The sequence below is a fragment of the Diabrotica virgifera genome, chromosome 1 (genome assembly GCF_917563875.1).
Source record: "Diabrotica virgifera virgifera chromosome 1, PGI_DIABVI_V3a".
In the NCBI taxonomy this organism is placed as follows: domain Eukaryota; kingdom Metazoa; phylum Arthropoda; class Insecta; order Coleoptera; family Chrysomelidae; genus Diabrotica; species Diabrotica virgifera.
This window is the reverse complement of record NC_065443.1, coordinates 109,388,021-109,409,057: the sequence shown is the minus strand read 5'-3', so window position 1 is coordinate 109,409,057 and position 21,037 is coordinate 109,388,021. Positions and strand designations below refer to the sequence as shown.

Sequence of the window (21,037 nt, the reverse complement as noted above, 5' to 3'; positions counted from 1 at the left end):
TGACATGTACATTGTATTTTCACTGTTCATATTCTCTCGTTGACATAATTTTCTTCTACAATATCTTTTAACCTATTTGGTACGATTTTAGCCACACTATTTGTTTTGCGCTCTCTTTTGTATCTACTCCAGACCAAAAATTGCCAGTATCCGTCAGTGTATTTTCTTTAAGCTATTTCCTTTTATCTATATTTCAGATATTCCCAGTATTTCTATTTTTTGGCTTATTATTTCCTGAACCAATTCTGCCTTCTTTCTCCCCGTTCTCCAACCTGTCTTTTGCCTTGAAATTCTTATTTGTTTTTGAAGTTTGTGATTCCAAACTCTTGTTTCTATTCATCGCCTTGTTCGTTCAACATAATTTAAAACATGTATCAAAGATAAAAAAGTTTTGTTTGTCTTTCGTTTGGCCCCTAAAGACGATTAAAAATTCAAATTAAAACAGGTGGTCCAAAACGCTTCGTGACGTCACTTGGTTTTGCATTTACATTTTTCCAATAAAGTAAACAGAATTTTAAATTAGACGTTATAAACGTCAGTAGAAAATACATTTATGTGACGTTACAAGTGTTTTTGATCGTTTGAACAATTCATAGAAAAATTCGTACTTTTACAAAATGGTTTTATTTTCAATAGTAAACCTTCGTTCCGTTCCTTCAAAAACAGTATAAAACTACAATTTTAACAAACTGGTATATATTATTACAATGACATACGATAAATGTCATTAGAATATAAATATTTTTGACTTATTCCACGACGATGAGCTTGCCAAATACCCAAGTAGGTGGAGGCCAATAAACTAAAGAAGGAGAAGAAGAATATACCTAAATATAAGGTTGTGTCTAGGTGTACGTTACCGTGTACGCAAATAAAAAAGTTAGAGTGTCAGTGATTTCTTATTTTTTATTTGTTTAGGACCGGTTGTTCGAACGCTAATCAAAACTGATCATTATCAAATATTTAATTACAATTATATTTGATTAAGCCTACTTCTGACAGATGTCGCATTTTAAGGTTATGTTGACTGATTTATTTTATTATTTTGGTTTTAATTTAAAATAAAACATAATTAAACTCTCTCTGATGTTAATTTCTTGTTTTTACTTACAAATCAATAATAATAATAAGCAATTTTTAATAATTTAAGAGCTGCGCCTATATTTTAATTACTGTTTTACCTACAATCAATAACTGATTAGTGTTTTACATGTCTTTTTCATGATGCGATTTGATTCCCATCAAGAAAATTGATTACAATAAATGATTGATTATAATCAACTTCTTGATTAGCGTTCGAACAACCGGCCCTTAGTGTTTGTTTTTAAATTAACTACGGAGTGTGGACAATTATTTAGTTCTATTAATGAGTTTAAGAACATTTTAAAACAGTACGAAAAAGATAAGAGACTATAAATTAATATATATATTTTTTTAGTTATAAATGAAATAGTATGTATTACCGTAAAAGATTAAAATAAAAAGAAGACCTAAAGCTTTCACAATAATAATTAACTTGTTCTGAAGCTATTATCCTTGTGGCATTTTTGTAATCAACTATTCTAAATGGGAACTAAGCCACAATTTAACCAAAAAATGATTTTATTAACGTTTCGACGTCTAAATCGGACGTCGTTGTCAAAATACAAAATATTATTAAATTAAACAAAAATGGTGTTGCTTAGTAAAAAATTTTTCTAATAATTTAGTTAATCTGACTAATTTTTGTATTTTGACAATGACATCCGATTTGGACGTCGAAACGTTAATAAAATCATTTTTTTAGTTAAATTGTGGCTTATTTCCCATTTAGAATAGTTGATTATAATAATTAACTTACGTATAAAAATTATTTTAGCAATATTTTGTACGTGTCATATCAACTAAATACATATATTTATTTTGCTAACCTAAATATATACTTTTATATATACATTGATTTATTACAATTAAGTTTGAAACATCTAAATAGTTCTGCTTCCCTTCCCTTAACAAGTATTTTTCTATCAAACAAACACTAAACAATTAAACATATCAAAATATCATGTACCAAAATATACAGTCAGTGCGCACGTTAAATAATGAAGTCACTGGCTTGATCAAGTTTAATTCGCGTGTACCTAACTTTTTTATTTGCGTACACGTTAGAGTGTACCTAGACAGAGCGAAATATAACCATAATAATAACTAATGTAAAACTATGTGACGTCACGGGTCGTATGAACTATTTTATACCGCAGAAGACTTTAAATATGTATTTCTAAGTTATTACGAGTTTTTGAAGCGTGAAATTTTGGAAATCTCATTTTTAAACAAAACTGAACATTATTATGTAACAAAAAAAAATGTGCAAGTTCCCTATTGTATTTGGTTCGTCTTCTTTATTTACTTTCAGTGTTTAGCCATTTTTCCTATGTTGATTTCTGTTTGGACCATTTTTCTTATTATTGTGGTCCCATTTCCGTTCTTCCATTTATCTTTATATATCCTATTTTCGTAGTGTTACCTTTATCTTTTTAACTCTTCACCATTTTTCTTTGTTAAATCAGACTTAAGTAAATTGTTTGACGCTCAAAAGACGAATCGACAAGATTTGAAAATCATTTAACTCATGGTTGGCGTAAATCGGGGTAACGTAAGTCGATGTATTACTGTACTTTTCTTCTTGCAGGTACATATGACATATTGATCCAAAACCAAAGCATAACTACATTCAAAGACGTCAGAGTATTTGGAGAGCTGGCAATCCTTTATTCAGCCAAACGCCATGCCTCTATCAGAGCAGTCGATAATAACTGCTCCGTGTGGGCATTAGATTGCAAGACCTTTAAGATACTCAGCATTAAAACTGCTTTAGAGGAACAAGAAGAAATTGCGTCTTTTCTGCAAAACGTACCTGAATTAGGCACTGCTCCCATTGAAAAGTTGTACCAAGTGGCGAATCTCTTAGAGTTAGAATTTTTTAAAAGTGGTACTGAAATTGTTAAACAGTGTGAGTTAGGAAATAAGTTTTATATTATACGAGCTGGGACAGTTACTGTAGAAAAGGATAATGAAAAAGTAAGTATTTTGTATAATAGTTTGTATAAATTTGATGTGAGAACGATTTCCGAAGTCGAAATCGAAACGTATAAACGTATACACAGTCAAACTTATATGGAATCACCATGTCGTCCCTGCCATTTCCAACTATCGAATGTGAAAAGTGGTACTTCTCAGGAGAGCAAAATAACTCTTTTTTAGAGACTCCTGAATCAGCGCATTGACAAATGGGAAAATTTTTATATTTTTTGTATGTAATGTTTAATCCTTGTTAGATTGATAACAAATTTGAACTGCTTATCATTTTTTTCTTTCCAAAAAATCACATTCGTTACTTTGCTTTTTGTATTAATCAAAGATTTGTTTCGGTCCGATGATTCAAGGTAGCGAATAACTGTATAATCAAATAATGAAAATCCGTTAAAATGAAATCATAAACTGCCTCACAAGAATTTCTTGGAAGCGATACTAAAACAAAATTCGCACAAATTGTAAACACGTGAATTTTATTCTTCTCAGCAGTTTAGCATTTTCGACAGTTTACAGATTATGATTGAATAACTATTGAATAAATTACAACACAAACTAACGAATGTGACACATTCGACATTTAGCGTTGTACAAATATACATTTAGTTATATTTATACAAAACAAAAGTATCGAATATAACCATTTTAGTCAGTTTGCAGTCAACCAAATGAAAAAATGTTCATATTTTATTCGATGGTCTAAACAGCATATTTCCCGCGCTCATCAAGCTACAATAACGAGAATTTGCACAAGATGTATCTGTATCACAGATATAAAGAAGGAAGTGTCTAGAAAGTCATAGTGATCGGAGAAAAAAAAAAGAACGGCCTCCCACAGGGAAGTGATTTAACACCAATGCTTTTCAATATATATACAAACGACCAACCCACGCCGATTGAAACCAAGCACTTTCTCTATGCTGACGATCTCGCAATAGGTGCTCAAGAAAATAGTTTTGAAGGAGTGGAGGAGAAACTCTAAACTACCTTAAAAACAATGACGGCGTACTACCTGCAGAATTCCTCGAGACCCAATCCTTCCAAATCTCAAGTCTACGCTTTCCACCTTCACGCAAAGGAATCCAGACGAAAACTACAAATTGCATGGAATAGTAGTAATACGTTAGAACACACAGACCAACCTATACAGTGAGCACGTAAAGGTTGGAATAAATTCATTTTCTCGAGAATGGACGATTTTGGGAAAAAATCCCAAAACAGGTCAATTTTTATTTTAAAATTACGACTTATTGGCATATATATCATACTAGTGACGTCACCCATCTGGGCGTGATGACGTCATCGATGATTTTTTTAAATAAGAATAGGGGTCGTATGATAGCTCATTTGAAAGGTAATTCAATTCTCTATTCAGTAATATAAACATTAACATAATTATTTATACAGGGTGTCAAAAAAATTTTTTTTGGGTTTAATTTATTGACATAAAAAGAAGAATGTATGCAATTTATTTAATTCAAAATACATTTTACTGCTATCAGAAAACAGGAAAAAATGTTTATTTGACAAATAAATATTGTTTTTTGCTTAAATTCAATATTAAAGCCGCCACCCACCAGCCTCGTGACAGTTTGAAAATTTAATTTAAGCGAAAAGCAATGATTATTTTTCAAATAAACATTTCTTTTAGTTTTCTGAGAGCAGTAAAATGTATTTTGAACTAAATAAATTACATACATTCTTCTTTTTATGTCAATAAATTTAATCCAAAAAATTTTTTTGACACCCTGTATAAATAATTATGTTAATGTTTATATCACTGAATAGAGAATTGAATTACCTTTCAAATGAGACACATTACATATCACACGACCCCTATTCTTATTTAAAAAAATCATCGATGACGTCATCACGCTCAGATGGGTGACGTCACTAGTATGATATATATATATTATATATATATATATATATATATATATATATATATATATATATATATATATATATATATATATATATATATATATATATATATATATACCAAAAAGTCGTAATTTAAAAATAAAAATTGACCTGTTTTGGGATTTTTTCCAAAATCATCCATTCTCGAGAAAATTAATTTATTCCAACCTTTACGTGCTCACTGTATATCTTAGAGTAACTCTAGACCGGTCCCTCACTTACCTGCAGACAACGTTGCATAAAAACGAGAGGGAAAGTAACAACTAGGAATCGCATACTCAGACAGCTAGCAGGAAGTAAATGGGGTGTATGTCATGGCGTCTTAAGAACAACGGCACAGGCATTGTGTTTTTCAACTGCTGAATATGCGTGCCCCGTTTGGGGTAGATCTGTCCACACCAAGCAAGTTGATACTGCGCTAAATAAGACATGCAGGATAGTAAAGGGGTGTATGAAACCAACGCAACTTTCAAATCTATATAAAGCAATGGGTTTTGTAAACCCTCAACATATTGAGGCGGTGCAGAGCACATAGAGAAAATTAAACAGATCGCGGAAAAGCGGCATGTCCTATATAAAGCTCGAACACCACGAAAGCGACTAAAATCCAGAAAAGCTTACTTGGAACAGTGCAGGATGAACCGTATGAGTATTTTCCTCTTCTCCAGGTTCAATGGACCGGCCAATCTCTAGACCTTTAAACGTAGAAAACTATGAATAGGATAAGAACGGGGCAAGTGGAATCAAACATGGTAAAATGAAGGGAAATAGACCAAGATGATGTGAACTGTGACTGTGGAGAAATACAGAATATGGAACACCTTCTTACATGCAGAAACTGTCCTTATCGGTGTCCCCTCGAAGATTTGTGGTTCACCAACAAATATGGAACCGACGTAGCCCGACACTAGGCCGAAATTCTATGAATGACATGTTCGGACACGATAAAGTAAAGTAAAGTAAGGCGAAAAAACTTCTTTAATATCCATCCAACCAACTGTAACAGCTCGCAGGCATTTTGATTTGGTTCTAGAACCTGTAGTTATGCTCTGGAGATGTGCAATAAGAGAACGTATAATTTTCATGCATGACAATGCACCTCCACATACCAGCAAAGTGACTACAGGCTGCCTTAAAACAGAAGATATCACTGTTATGGAGTGGCATGCTTGATCACCCTACCTTAACCCTATAGAGTATTGTTTGACTTCGTATGTTGATTCTTTTTTAAATTCGCTTGAAATAATAAGGAAATATTCCTTATAAGTTTGGTTGTGTATATTTTCAACTGAGATTGTGTTAATACTCTAGTAAAGTCTAGTATTATCTAAACTCTCACTCTCATATAAAGACTGTGGTTTGTGCTTTTTGATAATTTACATAATTATATTCCAATAATTTCCATTTCTGTGCTTTAGTTTTTTTCAATATAAAAATTTTTTAGGTAACAGAGTTGTCTAGGGGAAGATACTTCGGAGAAGTAGCTCTCCTGAAGGATGAATTTAGACAAGCCACAGTAAGAGCTGATCCTCCCGGTGTTGAATGTTTAACCTTAACCAGGGAACACTTTATAGAGCATTTCGGCAATATTCATGAGTTCGTAAGACTGAAGAGTGAAGCTTACACAGCAACAGAGAAATTATCAGACATTCCAAATATAAATTTGGACGAATTCAACGTTATACAAACGTTAGGGCTAGGAGCGTATGGAAGAGTACAGTTGATTCAACATAATCGACAGAAAAATCTGGTCTTTGCCCTAAAGTATATCAAAAAATCCGAAATTCGAAAGAAAACACACCAAGATCAAGTGTATAATGAGAAAAATTTGCACACTTCTTGCAATTCTCCTTTTATAACTAGAATGTACAGAAGCTTCAAAACTAGCAAATATATTTATTTTATTTTGGAGGTCGGATTAGGAGGCGATCTTTGGAGTTTGTTACATTCCCAGAAATTAAAGAGGTTCGATGAAGACAAAGCCAAGTTTTATGCAGGTAATGTTATTTATCAACTTCATCTTATCTTGTTTAATATGTTGATTATTAATACAAATTTCTTCTGTTTTGTCCTCCTTTGCTGTATACTTTTTGTCTCAGAATGAGTGGAAACATGTCGTAGGATCGTACCGCTTAGGAGTAAAATTTGTAGTAATATTTTCCCAGTCATTATTTATTATTTCTAAGAATTTAGTATTGATGATTCAGTACAGCGAAGTCAGCAAATTCAGATCAATAACTTAGTTCTCTCTCGGCTGTTCTCGACGTTTTATATTTTTACCGGTGTTCATCTCCAGCACGCATCGATGGTAATGGTAGGTTATTGGTGCATCAATATTGGTGGAAGACAGTTGATTTAACATAGTCGACAGAAAAATCTGGTCTTTGTCCGGAAGTATATCAAAAAATCCGAAATTCGAAAGAAAACACACCAAGAACAAGTGTATAATGAGAAAAATTTTGCACACTTCTTGCAATTATCTTTTTATAACTAGAATATACAGAATTATATTATTATATCTTCAAAAACCTATCCAGGTGCCGACATAGGATCAGATCACAGCCCAGTAGTGACCAAAATTAGGCTCAAAATGAAAATAATAAAACGCAGAACAACAGATGTAAAAATCGATACAAGTAAACTAAGAAACCCACACATAAAACAACGCCTGACAGATGAAATTAATAACCGTTTAATGAAAGTTAAAGAACAAATCCAGCAAAATACTGAGACAGAGACAAAATGGTTATTAATAAAGACAGAAATAGATAAATGTCAAAAATAAATTCTTATACCAACCAGATACAAAAAGAAATAATGGATGACGGAGGAAATCTTAGATTTAATGGAAGAAAGACGTTAGCATAAAAACAAAGATAATCAGATGTACAAAAATGTGGATAAACAAATAAAATCCAAAATTAATCAGGCTAAAGAACAATGGTTAAAAGAACAATGCGCAGAAATAGAAGAACACCAGAAAAGACATGATAATTTTAACACACATAAAAAAATTAAGGAACTAACTCAGAACAACAGAAAAAGAAAACCGGGAATATTAAAAGATACAGATGGGAAACTTGTGTTGAGTACTAACGAAAAATTAAAGAGATGGACAGAATACATAAATGAATTGTTCAAAGACAATAGAACAGAGCAGATGGAAGTCGAAGTAGAAGATAATACGGTTTTGAAGATATTAAAAGAAGAAATTAAATCGGCATTAAAAAACACCAAAAATGGTAAAGCAGTAGGTCCAGACCAAATCCCAGTAGAAAGCTTAAAATGCATAAATGATGAAACCTTAGACATTATCGTAGACTTGTTTAACACAGTGTACAAAACGGGAAACATACCAAAACAATGGTTACTCTCAACCTTTTGTGCTATCCCTAAAAATACAAACGTTAAAGATTGCAGTGAATACAGAACAATATCATTAATAAGTTACATTCTCAAATTATTCTTGAAAATAATACATGGTCGTATAAATAAAAAACTAGAAGAAGGAATAGATGATAGTCAGTTTGGGTTCAGAAACGGACTAGGAACCAGAGAGGCGTTATTTGCTTTTAATGTGTTAGCTCAAAGATGCATGGACATGAATGTGAATGTGCATGTTTGTTACGTTGATTTTGAGAAAGCTTTTGACAAAGTAAGACATGAAAAATTAGTCCAAATTCTAAAGATAAAAAACATAGACAAAAGGGACTTACGAACAATAACAAACCTTTACTGGAATCAATTGTAATAGATAACGAACCCAGTCTAGAAATTGAAATCAGGAGAGGAGTTCGGCAAGGATGTATTATGTCTCCATTACTCTTTAATGCATATAGTGAAGCCATTTTTGAAGAAGCATTGCTATCTCAAAATGAAGGAATAATAATTAACGGAAGATCTATTAACAACATAAGATATGCAGATGACACCGTGATTATGGCAAGCTCTGCTGAACAACTCCAACTACTACTAAACAAAACAAACAATTTCTGTGAAGAATATGGACTGAAAATGAATATAAAAAAGACCAAATACATGATAATAACTAAGAAAACAAACATACAAACAAGCATACATTTGGGAAATGTACCGATAGAAAGGGTTGATAAATACAAATAACTAGGAACCTGGATTTCAGAGAAAAATGATCAAACACCAGAAATAAGGACCAGGATAGAAATAGCAAGAAATGCGTTTGCAAAAACAGTCATTTGAAATGTGGTGTTACAGAAGGATGCTTAGAATAGCATGGACACAGAGGAAAACGAACACGGAAGTACTGCGAAAAATGGGTAAAGAATGCGAAATAATAAACACAATAAAAATAAGCAAGTTACAATATCTGGGACACGTAATGCGGGGACCGTGATATGAAATGCTAAGACTGATAATACAGGGAAAGATAAGAGGCGGAAGGAGTATAGGAAGAAGGAGAGTGTCATGGTTAAAGAATTTAAGGGACTGGTTTAGATGCAGTTCTATAGAACTCTTTAGAGCAGCGGTGGATAGAGTAAAGATAGTGATGATGATATCCAACCTCCGATTAGGAGACGGCATTTGAAGAAGAAGAACATATTTATTTTATTTTGGAAGTTGAACTGGGAAGAGATCTTTGGAGTTTGCTGCATTCCCAGAAATTAAAGAGGTTCGATGAAGACAAAGCCAAGTTTTATGCAGGTAACATTATTTATCATCTTCTTATCTTGTTTGATATCTTCTTTAAGTTCTATCTTCTATCGTAGGTTGGAAATCATCATAGCTATGAGGACCCTGTTGACTACCGCTCTAAATAGTCCTGCACTACTGCATTCAAAAGATTCCCTCAACTTTCACCATCTCTTAAGTCAGGATATTCTTCGTTTTCCCTCATTTCACTTTCCTCGAATTTTTGCCGTGGAATGAGTCTTTTTATCCTCTCATCACATGTCCTAAATACTTAATTGTTCGTCTTTTGATAGTTAATATTATTTCCGATTCATTTCCTATCCTTCCCGTTATATCCACGTTTAACATTCTTTAAATTCATGACATTCGTAGGATTCTTCTGTAAATAGCACCACATTTCAAAGACGGTCAACTTATTCAGATGCACTTGTTTTAGTGTCTACGCTTCCAAGCCATAAATAATAGTAGACAACACGTAACTACCGAAGCATCGTTATACGTAGTTCTAACCTTATATTCTGACAACAAAGAAATTTCTAAAGTCTAATGAATGATGCTCGTGCTATTTCAATACGTGTCTTAATTTCTTTGGTTTTGCTTCTTTAGTTTCTAATATGATGGGACATTTTGAACTACACAAGTACTTGAATTTTATGAACTAACTAATTCTAAGCAACTTTTTTTCTATACCGTTTTTTCACTAAGTCAATAGTTTTCGAGTTATTTGCGAGGAAAAATGTTTATTTTTGTACAAAAAACACATTTTCAGGCGCTTTTTCGCAAGTAACTCAAAGAGTAAGTATTTTATGAAAAAAATACTATTAGCCAAAATATAGCTTATAAAAAAGTAAACAAATGGTGTATATATTAAAGTCTGTAGACTCCGTAAAAGCAGAGTTGTAGCTGATACAAAGTGGTTTCTTAATCGTCAAATTCCAAGTCGAATATTTCAACGTGAAATAACCAAAAAATCAAGCACTTTTCGGGTAAGACTGATTTCAACTTTTTTAAAGTATTTAAAAAAGCTTTATTTTTCTTTTTTTTTTAACTTCTTACATGAAAAGTAAGTTACAATCAAAATAATGTTGGTCCCTTTTTTTGTTGGTACTTATTAGAATCCGAAATGAAATTAATCGTTACCGCTTCACAAATTACTTTACCTATTTATTTTTTTTATAAGATCTGTAAGACTCATTGGTTCATAGTGCTTATTTTTGAAAAAGCTGTAGTTAAATATGCTTAAACGAGTCACTAATCAGAGTGTATGCATTTTGAACAGCCATATCTTAATCAACTTTTTTCTTCAGGAAAGCAAGAAGTCCAAAATTTTTACAATAGCAAAACCTATATTTTTACTAATTGAGATTTTTGGTATTACTAATAATTTTTAAATTTAAAAAAAAAAATTTTTTTTTTCAAAATTAAAAAAACAATAATTGTTAGCTACTTTAAAACCCAATTTTTTTCAAAAATGAGCATTTTGAACCGATAAAACTTACAGATCATATAAACAATATATAAGTCAAATAACTTTGAATTGGAATTTGACGAATAAAAACCAACTTTTCATTACCTACGAGTCTGCTCCTACTGGGTCTACACACTTCGTATCGGGTATACACCACTTTTTCACTTTTTTTACTATATTTTTATATTTTTACTAGGAATTTTTTTTCGATAAAATAGTTTTTGAGTTATTTGCAAAAACCCGTCTAAAAATATAGTTTTTTTTGTTGAAAAATATATTCACTCGCAAATAACTCGAAAAGTATTGACTTAGTGAAAACAATCTATGGAACTAAAGTTGCTTAGAATTAGTTAGTTTATCCAATTCCGGACTTATCTTGAACGTGTGTTTTTTCACCCCCGAGAAGGGGTGAAACTCACCCCCAGGGCAAAAGCACACATCGGCACAATATCACTTTTTTCCTTTGACGTGTTAGCTAGGTGTATGCCAAATTGTATGCCAATCCAAACGGTTCTTTAAAATTTGTAGCAAAAACCGTGAGTAAATGAACTATAAATTAGCTTGAGTTTTTATAAAAAATATATGATATATTTTATGACATATTATGATAATTTATATTTAATGTTTATTAAAAACTTTTGATATACAATGTGTGTTTTTATTGGGCGGGCGGGCCCGCGTCCCAACTGGAACCAGGGCCCGCTGATCTATCAGTACGCCACTGGATGTCTGTTATCCATGTCGATACGTATTTGTAGGTATCAGCAGATGTTTGCATCTGCTGATTTAGTCATGATTATGCATTTAGTTTTTTTAAATTTTCATTTTTAACCATAATAATGCTTAGATATTATAGATGTCTTTACCTGAATGTTAATTTTTTACATATTTTTAACTTTTTAACCAACCTTATGTTTTTAAAATAAAACTAAGATACATAGTGCTGGTTTTTGATTTTCTTTATGAAATATTTTAATAATGCTTATTAATAGTACGGTTTTACTTGACGTAGGCGCAAAATTTCGGCTCCATTGCTTTTTAAATGCATTAATTTTTTTCGAATCCTGAGAAAACTAATAAATATTTAAAAAAAATTTAAACGCAGGATGACAGACTTCATTATTACCGACGGCCAAAAGTCCCTTAGAATAAACAAAAAGTTTCGTTTGAATGAGATATTTGAAATTAAAAATCATTTTTCTCTTTCTTTTTCTCACCCCTGTAACTTATTAAAATAAACAATATAGAAGTTTTCAGGGACTTTCGGCCCTCGGTAATAACGTAATCTTTCTTCTGCGTCTAAATTTTTCAAAAATACTTATTAGTTTTCTCAGGATTCGAAAAAAAATAATGCATTTAAAAAGCATTGTAGCCGAAATTTTGCGCCTACACAATTAAGTATTTTATTAACTGATGTTAATAATATACATTCAGCTACATAATCGTGTAAGTTTTTACACCATTTTTCTCTTTATCTGTGTCTGAAAATTTTACTTTTAGATTGGAATTGATGAAGTATATGGATTCATATACCTATTCAACGTTTTCCATTAATGAGTGAAGTAGTAATATCTGTATTTTTTTTCTCCACTTCAGCTGTCAAATAACGCTTACATTTACTTTTTTAGGTTGTGTTTTGGAAGGCCTAAGCTATCTCCACGCCCTTGGAATAGTTTACAGGGATTTAAAACCAGAAAATATCATTGTGCATCATAATGGATATCTCAAGTTAGCTGACTTGGGTTTTGCCAAAAAAACTGATGCTAAAGAGAAGACATTTACTTTTGTAGGTACCGCGGAATACGTAGCCCCAGAGATAATCCTCAGCAAAGGCTACAACAGAGCTGTGGACTACTGGGCCTATGGCGTATTCGTTTACGAACTTCTTGTAGGTAAAACACCTTTCAGAACCAATGATCCCGGTCATATGAATACTTACAAGCTGATTCTGAAAGGGATAGAGTTTGTACTTTTTCCAGAGTACGTATCAGGAACTGCTAAGAATCTTATAAAAAAGCTTTGTACGCAATCGGTTTCAGACAGGTTGGGTTGCCAGAAGTCTGGAATTCAGGCCATCAAAAAGCATCTGTGGTTCGGTAGCTTGGACTGGAACAAACTTTGTCGTCTCGAGGTGGAGCCTCCATATAGGCCAACGTTAAACGACAATGTTGACACAAGGTACTTTGAGAAGTTCCCGGATGACAAAGATGTACCTCCAGATGATTTTTCTGATTGGGACAAAGACTTATAATAAAATTGTATAAAATTAGACAAATATTAAAATACAAAATTATAAAAGACAAATAATAAAATTGTATTATAGGGCAGTCAATGAGGTTATTTGACCGAATTCCATCCTACTACATCGATTTACTTGATATTTTCACAATAAGTAGAGAATAGCTCAAGAAAAAAAGTCTACCCTATGTGGATGTGCGCTTTTATCTTAGGGGTGGTTCCCACTCCTTCTCGGGGGTGTAAAATTTTTTGGTTGAAATAACTACGGAAGTGACTAGAGATCCTAATTCTAAGCAAAAACTGTTCAATAATTTTTTTTTGAAAACTCAATAATTTTTGAGTTATTCGTGGTTGAAAATTGGCTGTTTTCATTGAAAAATGACACTTTTTCTGGCGGTTTTTTGCGAATACCTAAAAATCTATGCATCTAACGAAAAAAACTATACAAAACATTTTTGTAGCTTATAAAAAACAAAGAGATTCCTTCCTTCATATATCTTCTAGTTATATTACAAAAAGAGATATGGTAGGTGAGAAGAGTTTGTTTTTTTGGTGCATACTGAAATCGGTGTAAGTATTCAACTTGAAATAAAAGAAAAACGGTCGATTTTAGTTGTATGTATAATGCTACGAATACCTTTTGTAGTGATTGAAAAAGACCTTTAGAATGAGCCACATTAAATGTCGATTACATTCAAAGTAAGCAAAAATTGATGACTAATGGAATTAAAAAAAAATGTGAAGTACATTTAACCAGTCATCCATCAGAATTTAAATGCATCGTTTCCTTCTATAATACTTTTTATTATAGTGTTATTTCTATGTTAAAAAAGTTGGACGGGTTTAAAATGGATAGTTTAAAAAAAAAATAAGATCAAATTATAGAGCGCATTTTTAAAATTTTTTAAGAATCTTCCTTTTTCTCCATGTAACTCGAAAATGATACGGGATACGAAAAAAAGGTACCACACAAAAATGTAGGATTTTGTTGAGTAAAAATTTTGTTTTGTTTCATTATTGTATTTCTTATCATTTTGAAGTTACATGTAGAAAAAGAAGATTTTTAAGGAAATCTAAAAATGCGCTCTATAAATTGATCTTATTTTTTTTCAAAAACCATTCATTTTAAACCCGTCCAACTTTTTGAACCCTATAATAAAAGGTATTGTAGAACTAAAAGGATGCATTAAAATTCTGGTGGATGAGAGCTTAAATATACTTCTCATTTTTTCTTAAAATACATTAATCATCAATTTTTTGCAGTATATCTCGCTTAGTTTGAATGCAATATACATTGAGTATTGCTCATTTTAAAGATCTTTTTAAAACTACAAAAGGTGTTGGTAACATTATACACCTAAAATCGACCGTTTGTCTGTTACTTCAAGTTAAATACAACGATTTGAGCATGCACCAAAAAAAAACAAACTATTTTCACCTACCATATCTCTTTTTATATTATAACTAGAAGATTTATGAAGGAACTAGTGTCTTTAATTTTTTATAAGCTACAAAAATGTTTTATATACATAGTTTTTTTAGTTAGATGCATAGTTTTTAAGATATTTGCAAAAAACCGTTCGAAAAAGTTTCAACAAAATGGCCAATTTTCAACTACGAATAACTCAAAAAATTTTGAGTTTTCAAAAAAAAATTATAGAACAGTTTTTGCTTACAATTAAGTTCTCTAGCAACTTCCGTAGTTATTTTAACCAAGAAATTTTTTACTCCCGAGAAGGGGTGGGAACCACCCCCAAGATAAAAGCACACATCGGCATAGGGTAGACCTTGAATTAGGAGATAAGTAGAGGCTATCCCCAAAATTTCATTAAAATCCATGCTTCTTCTTCTTAAGGTGCCGAGACCGTTTGTCGATCGTTGGCTCTCATGTTGCCCAGCATATTAACAATCATTGTCTTATTTACAGCCGCACGAAATAGTTCAGTGCTAGTTTTCCCAAACCATTGGCGTAGGTTTTTAAGCCAAGAAGTTGTACGGCGGCCCACACTTCTTTTTCCCATTATTTTACCTTGCATGACAAGGTGAAGTATGTCATATTTTTCTGGGTGACGCATTATATGACCAGAGTATTCCAATTTGCGCCTTTTAACCGTGTTCACTACTTCGCAACTTTTATTCAAACGTTGCAAAACCCTTTCGTTTGTGACTCTTTCTACCCAACTGATCTTCAGAATACGGCGGTAGACCCACATCTCAAATGCTTCTAGGTTTTTTAAAAGCGATTCTGTCAGGGTCCATGCTTCAACCCCGTAAAGTAGTACTGGGAATATATAACATCGAACCATTCTTATGCGAAGTTCCAAATTTAGATCATGACTGCACAGGATTTTCTTAAATTTCATAAAACTTGTTCTTGCTTTGGCAATTCTACTTTTTATTTCTGTACTAGGCTTTCCAGCTTTCATTAATATGAGTACCCAGATATACAATATTACTTACTCGTTCAATTGAGTCATTACCGATTGTTACGTTATAGTTATTATTATTTACGGCTGCCTGTTTACTAATAACCATAAACTTTGTTTTTCTTGCGTTGAGTTTGAGTCCATATGTCGCGCAAAATGCCACCATTCGGTTCAATAACGCTTGAAGATGTTCAATTGATCCTGTCAGTAACAAGGTGTCATCTGCGTATCTGATATTGTTCATAAGCATACCATTAATCAGTATTCCCTCTTTTGCGTTTTACAACACTTCAATTAAGATTGTTTCAGAGTAAAGATTAAACAACATTGGTGACAATATACAGCCTTGTCGAAAATCCATGCAGTAGGATAGAATTCGGAGGTAATATCCTATTTTTGCTCCCATTTACTGGCATATTACTATATGTTTTAAATTATAATAGAAAAACTAAACCATTGGAAACAATGTTTTCATCATTTGTCTTAAATATGTATGAATTTAAGGGCGTAGGCGCAAAATCTTGGTTTAAATGCATTAATTTTTTTCGAATTCTGAGAAAACTAATAAATCTTTTTAAAAAATTTAAACGCAGAATGAAAGATTACATTATTACTGAGGGCCGAAAGTCTCTTAGAATAAACAAAAAGTTTCTTTTGAATGAAATATTCACACTAAATTTTCTCTTTTTTTTTGACCCCTGTAACTTATTAAAATAAACATTATAGAAGTTTTCAGGGACTATCTGCCCTCGGTAATAATGCAATCTTTCATTCTGCATTTAAATTTTTCGTTCAAAAATACCTATTAGTTTTCTCAGGATTCGAAAAAAATGAATGCATTTACATAGCATTGGACCAAGATTTTGCGCCTACCCTCTTAAGATGTTGATCTTAGAACGTTCCATAAATACTCGATGTTGTTGAGATCAGAACTGTTGGGTGACCTTGGAAAGTCTGCTCCATCTACTTTAGAAAACTTTAGAATACAACAGCACATCTTGAAATATTATCTTGAATTACGACAGGACGTGGACGGCATGTGCCGTAGAACAATAGACGACGCACGTCCCCGTTATCGCTCCGTTCCGATGTACTGTAAATTAGCTAATGATTTTCATATGACATGATTCTTCAACGAGCCGTCCACGTTCCGTCGTAAGATAAATCAGCCTTAAATCGTACTTTTCAGATCTTCGATAATCTTACTTTCATTCCTTTCGATATGATTTTCAAATATTGTTGATACCTTAAATTGTTTCCAGGAGCTATAGGTCTGGATCCCGCGTACCAAAAAAAAGTTGATTAATAGCAAGCTGAAAATTTGTTAATAGCTTAAGAGTGTCCAGTCGGACAAACTTTGATAAATTGGAACACTGGAAAGGGGAGTTTTAATTGTGGAACAGGTTAAAAATTTGGAACGTCAGACTACGAAAATGTCAGATGTATTTTGTCCGACAGAACTTCCAATTAATTTGTTACCCTTTCATTAAACTCGCATGCAAAAATCAGACTGCTATTACTAAACAACATGATTCCTGTCATTTGACATGTTCTTCGTGTTCCACTCATTAAAATGCCCAGTTGGTGATAAACACCAGCCAGATTTTTGCACGAGAGTTGAATGAAAGTGCAACAAATCAATTGGAAGTTCTGTCCGACAAAATACATCTAACGTTTTCGTAGTCTGACGTTCCAAATTTTTAACCTGTTCCACCATTAAAATTTCCTCAGTTCCAGTGTTCTTGTATATCAAAGTTTGTCCGACTAGACACCGTTAAGCTATTAACAAATTTTCTGCTTGCTATTAATCAACTTTTTTTTCTTATGCGGGATCCAGACCTATTAGTACCTTTTTTAAAATAGTTTTAATTAGAGGAATTTTTAGAAAAAAATATAAACATTGTGTATTTTCATAAGTATTTAAGTTATTCTTGTAAATATATAATAAAAAATACGTTAAGACTACTCTCGATCCATATTTGCTAAACGTGACGATAATGAACCACCAACAGCAGCAGTGGCACAAACAAAGAAATAAACATAATAAAGGAAGCATTAAGGTAACTAGTACACTTTAGAAGACCAAAAATAAGCATTTTTTCAAGATATCTAACTCTTAGAGAATACAAAAAATGTATATTTTTTCATTTATGCACGCACACTAATATTGTAGAGGGCGCAAAAGTCGAGGCCTCGAAAAAAAGTAGTTCCGATGGCGGACAGTTAATCTCAGGATTGGGATCTCTGAAACAAAAAATCGTACGGCATTTGAAAAAGGAAGGTTTCTTACGTGACAATTTACCACCGTTAGTGAAAAATTCCGCAAAAAAAGATTTCAGGTAAATTTAAAAAATTTTTGCGAAAAAACCGCCCGTTTTTCTTTAATTTTCATGGTTAAAAAATATTTATTTTTTATTTTTTGGTAAAATTGTGGTAAATTGTCACGTAAGAAACCTTCCTTTTTCAAATGATGTACGATTTTTTTGCTTCAGATATCCCAATCCTGAGATTAACTGTCCGCCATCATTTTTCGAGGCCTCGATTTTGCGCCCTCTACAATATTAGTGTACGTGCATAAATGAAAAAGATATATTTTTTGTACTCTCTTAGGGCCGGTTGTTCGAACGCTAATCAAAAATGATCATTATCAAATATTTAATTACTGTCATAACTGTCAATGTCAACTTTGATTTTGTTGCTGAAAACATAATTATTGATTACAATTATGAAATAAGTTAATCAATTATGTTAATAATTGTTATGGTAATTGATTAAATAATCTCATAATCATAATCAATTATGTTTTGAGCAATCCAACCAAAGTTGACATTGAAAGTTGTGACAGTATTTAAATATTTGATAGTGATCATTGTTGATTAGCGTTCGAACAACCGGCCCTTGAGTTAGATATTATTATTTTTTTTTTTTTTTTTTTTTTTTTTTTTTTTTTTATTTTGGCTTAGACTTACCGTCATACTGCCAGACACATAAGGAATACAAGTTATCAAGTTATACAAAACAGGTTTAAAACAAAGATAACAACTAAAAGGTATTAAGTAACACTAAGCTTAACAGCTAAAACTACTAACTACCAAAGGTATTAATTAAAAATGTTTAAGGGAATTATAATGATAATTTGCTGTCTTTTAAAAAGTTAATTAAAGAGTTGTATACATCTACAGAACCAAGTGATAATAAATATAGTATATTCCAAGGAGTTGCTACTTTACATTTTAATAAATCATTTATTAATTTAGATGAGTAAATTGTATTTTTAGAACAACCAAAAAATATATGATCTAAATCACTTTCCTCTTCACAATGCTCACATTTATCATTATCCAAAACCTGTATTTTAAATAAATGCTTTGGATAACATGCGTGCCCGAAACGTACTCTAATAATAGAAGTTATGTACTTTCTAGAAGCTCTACAAGACTTGTACCAAGGAAATTTGGGAATATCGGGCTGAATTAACGAGTATCTATTTTGATTCACAAAAGAGTATTCCTTCCACTGGTAGCTCCACTCCCGATGCAGTGTTGACTTGAAAGAGATTATACTATCAGTCAGTGTTATTTTATGTAGAATACTGGTATCGGATGAAACGCTTTCTTTGGCTAATAAGTCGACATACTCATTATGTTCAAATCCTGCGTGTGCTTTAATCCAGATAAAATGTACATTGATTCCTTTGGTTAAAAGATTTTGTTTAATATGTTTAATTTTATAAATGTATGGGCAGTCTTGGATGTTTGGGGGTCCATATTTACCAAGAGATTTCAATACTGCTAAGGAGTCAGACAAAATTATAATATGGGCGAAATCAAATTCAGCTACATATAGCTTTATTTAAAAAGTTCATTGTTCATTTCTAATAAAGGTTCTGAGAAAAAAATTCTTGAAAAAAATGATTATTTTTGGTCTTCTAAAGTGTACTAGTACCTTAAGAAAACAATTTTTAATAAATTAAAAATAGAGAACCACAAGGAGAGGACATAATACCGAATGAACTCCTAAAGTATGAAGGAGCAGATCTGACCAAACAATTATTTAAATTAATCTAAAAAATAATAGAACAAAACAGAATAGCGCAAGAATGGAGATAGAGTATCTTAATACCTCTCATCAAAATGGGAGACAAGTCGGACCCGGATAATTAAAGAAATTAATTTAGTAAACACAACATTACAACTAACAATCAAATTGATAACAGACAAATTGAATAAAATCATAATATACCAGCAAAAGAACAACAGAGTTTTAGATCGAAAAGGTCATGCACCGACACCATATTTTATATTTATAATGACGTGAAATCGCTTCTACAAGAGAAATCACTAGAATACAATAAACCGGCATATTTATGTTTCGTGGACCTTAAGAAGGCATTTGAAGCGGTAAAATTAAATTCCATTATCCACTTATTGTACGCAAGAGAGATAACTCTAGAAAGAATCAAATCGATCTAAAATATCTACCAGAACAACACAGTAAAATTAGAAGACTGGCACAATTGAAGTTGGCAATGAGGTAAGACAGGGGGAGTCCCTGAGTCATCTCATGGATGAAATAATAAAAAACAATGACTAAAAAATATACCAAGTGAGAGAAAAACAAATTCTGCTATGCAGACGACGCAATACTAACCTCTCAAAATGAAGATGATTTACAAGCATGCTGCACCAATTTAATATAATTGCCAGACAATTTAACATGTTGATCTCCCCACTATACACCAAATGCATGGATATAACAGCAAATCTACTAAGATCCAAATAAGAGCTGAAGGATCAGATAATAAAACAAGTGATTTAGCTTAAATATTTAGGCATCACATTATCTAACTACTAAGTGAATAGAGCAAACAGAGCCGCAAACAGTGTCTGAATGAAACAATATGGAGAAATAAAAATATCGGGAAAGAAATAAAAGTAGAATTTACAAAACAGTCATCAGACCAATAATGATATAAGCGGCAGAAACACGACCTGGCACAAAGAGGACAAAAATAATGCTAGAAAGAGCAAATATGAAAACCCTTAGAAAATCGATAGTAAGACATTTTGGAACAGAGCTAGAAGTAGGTACAGATATACGATGAAGTTGCAAGGTAATCAACTATTCTAAATGGGAAATAAGCCACAATTTAACTAAAAAAATGATTTTATTAACGTTTCGACGTCCAAATCGAATATTTTGTATTTTGACAACGACATCCGATTTGGACGTCGAAACGTTA

At 32.1% G+C, this 21,037-nt stretch overlaps 1 protein-coding gene across 1 annotated transcript in view; it reads left to right on the top strand.

Annotated features, from left to right (window-relative positions):
* Positions 1-17,760, top strand: part of LOC114326959 (cGMP-dependent protein kinase, isozyme 1) — a 46,378-nt gene extending 28,618 nt beyond the window's left edge. The window contains exons 3-5 of the mRNA XM_028275449.2: positions 2,672-3,060; positions 6,440-6,992; positions 12,760-17,760. Coding sequence (XP_028131250.1) covers positions 2,672-3,060; positions 6,440-6,992; positions 12,760-13,382 — 1,565 coding nt within the window. The 3' untranslated portion in view covers positions 13,383-17,760. The remainder of the gene's footprint in view (positions 1-2,671; positions 3,061-6,439; positions 6,993-12,759) is intronic.
* The last annotated feature ends 3,277 nt before the right edge of the window (positions 17,761-21,037 follow it).